Source organism: Hyperoodon ampullatus (assembly GCF_949752795.1).
Source record: "Hyperoodon ampullatus genome assembly, chromosome: 15".
Classification (NCBI taxonomy): domain Eukaryota; kingdom Metazoa; phylum Chordata; class Mammalia; order Artiodactyla; family Ziphiidae; genus Hyperoodon; species Hyperoodon ampullatus.
In genome coordinates this window covers 38,113,370-38,121,214 of record NC_136928.1, presented here as the reverse complement: position 1 = coordinate 38,121,214, position 7,845 = coordinate 38,113,370, and the positions used below count along the sequence as shown (strand labels likewise).

The window sequence follows — 7,845 nt, the reverse complement described above, 5'->3', positions numbered from 1 at the left end:
CCTCCCAGCCCTCAAGTTTAGGCGGCCTGCTTTAGGCCTCCCTAAATGCCCTGACCCCATCTTATCACGGACCATACTATATTTTAATGATCTTTGTATATGCTGTTCTCCTTCACTAGACTGTGAATTCTCAAGAGCGGGAATTAAGTATCTCCTGTGCCTGACACATAGTAGGCGATTTAGTTCTACAACAGAAGAATATCACTTATATTTGACTGTTTCCTCACTAAACTCTAAACTCCATAAAATTAAAGAATATACATCTGGTTTTATGCACAATTAAATCACCGGAGCCTCACACAGTGCTTGGCACAGATTAGATTTTCAATAAATATTTTTGAATGAATAATTCTGTCTTCTCTACGATTCTATCTTCTCTATCTACTGTGTCACATTCCAAGAAAAAGCAGCTTCTTGACATTCTTTTCCTTGTAACGACTTAGCGTTTTAAATTGTTTCTGCCCTTTAACTTTTTAAAATTTGTCATCATTTTCCCGTTTTCATCCTCACACTCACATGGAACATGATCTCCACTATTTGAAAGTGTGCGATTTTGATTCAGCCTTGTATTTATCCTCCTATTGCAAACTGCCAGCCTTCCTATCAACCTCCCTTACCTAACTGCTAGAATGCCATGAACCAGGGGCGGTACTTAGAGGTGAACAGTTAGCCTCCAATTTACAAGCTTGCTTCTCTCCGGGGTAACTGCAAAGTCACACGTTCCTGGGTGTGACCTTTTCACGACATAGTCTCAACGAGTGGGTTAATTAGATTATGTATGACTATAACCGATTAAATTAAAAGTGTGGTATAATGGAGGAGTTAAAATAGTATTCGCTAGGCAAGGTTGTGAAGTTTTTAAAAATATATGATATAGGCTTTCATAAGAGAATAAGAGAAACAAGGAAAACATGTTCCAAATTACCTTCCAAGCAGTTAGTCTGGATTGACAGTCACACTGACAAAGGAGGGGACCAAACGCTCCTTCGTACCGGTGTCGGCAGCCGGAGCCGGCGCCTCTGTGGGCGGGGCCACCGGAGCCTCCAGGGACCCAAAGGGAGAGGGGGCGGGGTCAAGGCGGGTCCAGGCCTTCAGGGGCGGGGCCGCAACGGGCGAGGGGCAGGCTGGGAAGCGGCGCCATATTGGCGTCGGCCGCGCTGTATTGTCATAAATAGAGCCGGATTTCTGGTGTTTTCAGTATTCGGTTGGATGCCTCGGCCGTAGTAAGTGAGAGAGTGAGCGAGCAAGCGAGCTACAAGCGAGCGGAGGAAAGTGGACAGGAGGAGAAGGGAAGAGCAAGAACAGGACTCCAGGGCGAAAGACTCGCCGGTGAGGGAGACGCAGGAAGCGATGAAAGAGATGTCTTCGTAAGTGGTGGGGGCCGGCGGCTGGGGGCGAGGCATAACGGGGTGGGCTGAGGTGGCCGGCCTGGCACCCCGTTTCTGTTCCCTGCCCCTCGCGCCGTGCCCTGAGCTCTCTCGATGGTCTCCTTCCCCTCTCCCGGCCGTTCGGCAAGGGCACCTCCCCTACACCCGGCGGCTCACCTGGCCACCGCTGCACAGACTCGGGGACTGCAGGAGTCCCCATCTGCCCCTGGCAGCCCTACCTCTGAGGACGCCCCCAGACAAGGTTGCGGCGGAAGAGAGGCGCGTGTGTCCGTGGGGAGAAATTGTCGGTCACTCTCCTGCCCCCAGCGCTGTCTGAGCCGGTCTCTGCTCCTGTCTGCATTAGCGCAAATACCATCCCCCTCCCTCCCCCTCCTCCCTTCCTGACCGGCTGTCTCCACGTCTCCTGGAGTGAATGACCTATCCCAGCCCATGGGTTTCTCTTTCGTAATGACTATGGTCTTTTCACCCTCCCCTGGTCTGCCCACCTATCCACAGTACATCTGCCGGTCTATACCTCCTGCTCATACTTTGATAAGTCAGAAGCAGTGTCCGTGCTTGGCAAGATTTTGTTGTAGCTTCTTACATTTTAGTTTATTAGGAAATAATTTAAACATACAGAAAAATGCAGAGAATAACATAAGCATCATTTGTGTAGCCACCATCCATCTCTCCCAAAGCATAACGTTCCGTGTGTGTGTGTTTGTGTGCACACATATCTTTATTTAGCATACCGAATACATCTGAAGGATTCTGTTACCTTCTTCACTGGTCCATCCACCTCCCTCTCCAGAGTTCCCCACAGTTCCAAATTTGATGCTTATTGCTGCATGTTTTTTTATGCTGTTACTACATATGTATGTGTCCATAATCGGCATTGTTTTACTTGTTTTTAAGCTTTATATAACTAGTATCACACTTGTCATTCAACAACTTCTTTAGTGCAGCATAGTATCTTTGAGATTTGTCCATGATAGTATTTTCAGCTCTACTTAATTCGTATTACTGTATTGTATTCCATTGTAGGGATACACCCTAATTTAGTCCTTTTCCTGTTAGTGATTATTTTAGGTCATTTCTAAGTTTTGTTTGTTTGTTTTTTAATGTTACAGTGTGGCAGTGAACATTTTTGTACATGTCTCCTTGTACACTTGTACTAGACTTGCTCCAAGGGTGTTTACTTATAAGTGGAATTGATGAGTGGAAGGGAACGTGGAGTTCTGTTGCTTGCTTTGTTTTCTTGTCTAGATGAGGGAGGTTCAGAATAATGGATTTGTAATTTCAGTGCTAGTAGGGACCTTGATAGCCAGCTTTTTCAGCATAGAGATAAGAAAGTGGGGCCCAAGGTAGCTGGTGTCATAGCCTTCACTTAGACGATGAAGAAAAAATCAACTAGAGTGACAGAATGTTAGGACTATAAATTGTGATGCAAGCAAGGAATGTTAATATAGGTTTCTAGGCAACAAGTCTAGTTGTGATTTCTTTTTCAAAGCTAGACTATTTCACTAGGACCTGCTAATGGGATGTTTTTGTTTCTTGTGGGGGGGCACTGTTTTTACTTAGAGCTTTCTTTCAAGTGGCTGACTGCTTTTCCAAGACTGACTGTAGATGGTACTTGACGTAAGTCTGCAGGGTGTGTAGTGGAGGTGGCCCTGGCCCAGCTCCCATTCAGGCTCTTTGCATTTGAGCTGAGTGGTGTTGGTACAGCTGTCCTGATGCCAACATAGGCTGCTTTTGGCTTGAAAAGACATCCTAACCATGAAAGCTTGAGGCAGTATGAATAGTCCTTCATCAACATAAGCACAAAATATCCTTTTTCGTTAAAAAAAAGCGGGGACTCCAACCATTAGTACTTAGTAAACTTTTAAGGTAGCTAAAGTAATGAGTGGATTCAGAGATTTAATGTGTCAGTATATGATACTTTAAATTTTTTCTGCTGTTTCATTTTTCTTGAACAGAAACACCATGCTGGACAGCCAGCGTCAACAAAAGCATTATGGAATCACCTCTCCAATTAGCTTGGCATGTCCCAAAGAAATTGATCATATTTACACACAGAAATTAATTGATGCCATGAAACCATTTGGAGTATTTGAAGATGAGGAAGAATTGAACCACAGGTATGTCACTTAAAAATGCAAAATATTTTATAGTACATTCTTTAATCATTAATTCTATGAACATATATCAAGTACCAATTATGTCCCTGCCTAGGGATATAAAAATGACAAAATGAAGAGAAAACTTGGCCCTCCTGGAGTTTATATTTTAGTTGAAGGTTAGAGGAGGAAACTAACAATTAGCCAAGTAAGTAAAATAAATACAGTATTACACATGGCAAGTGCTGCTGAGAAGAATGAAGCTGGGAGAGGAGGTTAGGTTGTCAGGGAAGGCCTCATTGACATTTGAGGGAAATTTTAAAGGTGAGGGAGGAGCTATGTGGATATGAGGGAAGAGCATTCTAGGCAGAAGGCTTGAGGTGGGAGTGTACCTGGTATACTTAAGAAATAGACAACAGGGTAGCCTAGGTATGTGAAGCAGAGTGAATAAGAAGGGGAATGTGGGCTTAAAGTAAACGAGGTGGGAAGGAGCTTGGAAGGAAAGGTCACTTAGGACCTTGACAGCCATTTATAACGGTTTTGGCTTTTACTCTGAGTGAGACGGGAAGCTGTTAGGGTTTTGAGCAAAAGATTGACATGATTTACTCATGTTTAACATAGTCACTCTGGCTGCTTTACCGAGCATAGTCTGAAGGGGGGTCAAAGGCAGAAGTAGGGAAACTAGTTAGGAGGCTATCATAATAACCCAAGGAAAAACATGATGGTGGCCCGAACTAGGGATGGCAGGGGAAGTGATAAGAAGGAGTAGAATTCTGGATGTATTTTAAAAGTAGGGTGGTTTAATGACTGTGGAATGTGAGGGGGTGGGAGGGGAGGGGTAAAGGATGATGCCAAGATTTTTGGTCTCAGCATCTCGAAGGATGGGATTCCATTACCTGGGGAAGGCTGAAGGAGAAGCAGGTTCGGACAGATCAGGAATTCAGTGTTTCGTGTGTTATCTTTGAGATGCCTAAACTCTTCTATCTTTCTTCTTCTTTTTTTTTAAAATCTGGATTTGGATATGCCATTGGTTGCAAGTTTGTTTTAATATCAAATTGCTTTTATTAAGTAAATTTTATAAAAATTAGCCAGTAAATTATTTACCTGTTTTTATTATCCAAAAACTCATAACTGTCAGTGAGAGAATGCTAACCTCTATTATCACCACACTGAATTGATTTTATTCCATAGTAAGGCCAAGAAAGTTGACAGTTCAGTTGGCCTCTGCAGCTTTATTGAAGGTAATTTTGATTTTTTTATTAGGCTTTTTGAATTTTGAAAATAGCTCAAAGACCAAAATACTATCATCACATTTATCGTCTCTTTGGAACTCTTAGGAACCTAAGAATGCCAAAGAGATGTGCCATGTGTCAACAGATGTGATAGCATTAGCACGTGTATAATATGCTTTTACTCTAGCACCAACACAAAGGTACTGCCTATATGTTTAATTACTTTTTAAAATACTGTTTGTTTTTGGTGTTTGTTTGTTTTCATCTAAAGCGTGTTATTTTTTATTATAGGCTGGTTGTTCTTGGTAAACTGAACAATTTAGTAAAAGAATGGATTTCTGAGGTCAGTGAGAGTAAGGTAAGACTCTAAACTAAATTGAATTCATAGTTTCATTATGTCCTGGTAGTAAGATGCAGAGTTGAGAATAATCAGAAATACATTAAAACTTTTTAGTATACTTGGAAATGAATTGGTGTAGATATTGAGTCCTAAATAAGTGAGGATTTACCCCAGAGGTAGCCAGTGTCTGACTGCAGTTCACATAAATGTCTTGCTTGACTCACATGTAGTAGATCAAAATTTAAATACTGAGATTTTACTTTAAAAGCCAGATTTCAGACTTCTTGTGAAATACCAGGTCTGGCAGCACTGGGCCTTCCTTTGTGCAAGGCAGGAAGAGGCTTGAATGGAATTGGGCTCCTCCCCTTTGGTGCTTCATGGTCCCCATCACTCCCTGCTCTCTCTGACACAGCACCTGTCAGTTATCAGTTTCTGTGTTTCTTATGTGTATACTTCCGTCATTTGCATACCTGCCTGGCCCATGAGACATAGGAGTTTGCAAACCCTAATTTATACTTAGACAACTTCCCCCCCACCCCCGTAGCTTAACTATTTTTCTTCTGAAATCGATTACATTTTTCTTGCTTTCTTAGAGTATTTTGAGTATAATTGAATTCTCATTTGTCAGGGAATCATCACTATGAATATTTTACTGGCTGTAGTAAAATGAGGTAGGGCATGTTCAACTGGGTAATACTATTTGCCCCTTCACTAAGTGGCTCAAACTGTTGTATTTTAAATTTTAGGGTTTTTGTTTTGTTTTGTTTTGTTTTTGTTTTTTTACAGTTTTCCCATCTCTTAACAGCATTCAGCTGAAAGTTAACGGCTCACAGCAGTAGTCTCTCTCTGTCAAATCCCTTTCTGCCCATTAATCTGCATCAGTTTAGAAATTAGATAAACACCTGTTAGAATTCTTTCTTTTACAACTTTTATTATTTCCTTCTGTACTTATGATACATATATAAAATTGGTTCTTTTAAAAAATGGGCTCTGAATAAGGTTATGAGGGACTGTGCTAATCTACAGTCATTCAGTTTAAATAAATGGTCTTTATGCTGTTTACTTTTGCTGTCAAATGACTATCTGGCTTATTTCTGAGCTCACAGCCGGGTTATCAATAGTAGAGGTTTTCAGTTAGGTTGAATTCTGAGCAGGTGAAATGCTAGTCATGAGTAATAAAAAAAAAAAAAATTCATGCTTGTTTCTCTGCTACTAGCTGATCAACTCCTTAAGAAATAAACCTGTCTTATTCACCTGTGCAACCTCAGGACAGAGCTCAGGGATTGAATAAATGTCAGCCCATAATTGCTATGGGTATGCAAACCAGATACACAACTTGCTAGAATTATTTTAAAATCAGAGTATCAAGCTTTATGACTTCTTGTGTGGTCTTTATGTCAGCTGATGTGGTTGTGCTGAGGTCTTTGCTCCCATCCATATTCTAGGATACATCAAGGGAAGTCAAGTGTTAAACTATTCACAAAAGAGGCTAGATTACTTTACTGAGAGATACACCTAACTAATTTTCTTACTGTGTGGTTTTTTGCACCTAAAAGAAAAATCCAGTAGAATCTGTTCCAAGGTCAAAAAGTTTTTTTGTTTTTAATTATTTAAATTGCTTTTTCCCTCATTTCGTTCACATCAGTGCTTTAATATGCAAAGACCAGTAGCTGGTTTCCATTTAATTTCTAGGCATAAAACCATTGTTAAAAATTTGAGGCTTTGCCACTATTTGGCATTTTTTAAGCAAAGAAAATAAAATATCTAATCATTTAAAAAATTTTAATTGATTTTATCTTTATTTGCATAGATAAGGTGATTGGTCTTCTTTATATCATTATAATTCCCTTTCATTTATGCATATTTTAGTTTGAAAAATATCTGAAGGATTTGAGTTAGATCAAAGATCATTTTAATATTCTACACACAGTTGGAATATTTAAAGTTTAAACAGTCCAGAACTCCAAGTCAAATCATTTTAGTTAAATACTGTGGTTTGTGGGGAAAATACTTTACTCTGTGATTCAGTTTATCACTTTCTCATAAATCAAGAAGAAATCATGCTTTTCAAAGTAGGAAGGTAAACTAAAAGGGGCTTCTGTATCCTTTTGATTCATGTTAGTCATCAATAATTTTATTAACTCTTTCTAGCTATTATTTGTGGTACTCTTGAAACATGTTCGTTAAACAGAGAAAATAACAAACATAATGTCTTGTTGTGCAGATACTTTTAGTCAAGTTCATTAGCAGATATTACTCTCTGGAACTTGGACTGGGCATTTTGAGGAAATAGAAGTAGTAGACATAGTTCTCACCTTCAAGGAATTCAGATATAGTTGAAGAGATGGAACTAACATACACAGAATTAAAAAAGTCAGGGCTTCCCTGGTGGCGCAGTGGTTGGGAGTCCGCCTGCCGATGCAGGGGACACGGGTTCATGCCCTGGTCCGGGAGGATCCCACGTGCCGCGGAGCGGCTGGGCCCGTGGGCCATGGCCGCTGGGCCTGCGCTTCTGGAGCCTGTGCTCCGCAACGGGAGAGGCCACAACAGTGAGAGGCCCGCGCACTGCAAAAAAAAAAAAAAAAAAAAAAAAAGTCAATAAATGTAGTATAAAAGTGGTTAAAGATAATAACAGTAGAGGAGCACAGGGGGAAAAAAGAGCTTGTTACAAGATGGATAATCAAAGAAGGCTTCATGAGGGAGGTGGAACTTGAAGTGATCTTTGAAAAATAGATAGTATTAAGATACCCAGAGAGGATGGCAAGCATTTGAGAGAAGGAAAATGGCAA

The 7,845-nt window shown here is 40.7% G+C and overlaps 1 protein-coding gene across 2 annotated transcripts in view; it reads left to right on the top strand.

Moving 5' to 3' along the window:
- Positions 1-1,350: 1,350 nt before the first annotated feature.
- Positions 1,351-7,845, top strand: part of PAPOLG (poly(A) polymerase gamma) — a gene marked incomplete at both ends in the record, with an annotated part of 31,691 nt that continues 25,196 nt past the window's right edge. For both annotated transcript variants that reach the window (XM_079720839.1, XM_079720838.1), the window contains 3 exons: positions 1,351-1,367; positions 3,344-3,505; positions 5,008-5,074. In XM_079720839.1, coding sequence (XP_079576965.1) covers positions 1,351-1,367; positions 3,344-3,505; positions 5,008-5,074 — 246 coding nt within the window. The remainder of the gene's footprint in view (positions 1,368-3,343; positions 3,506-5,007; positions 5,075-7,845) is intronic.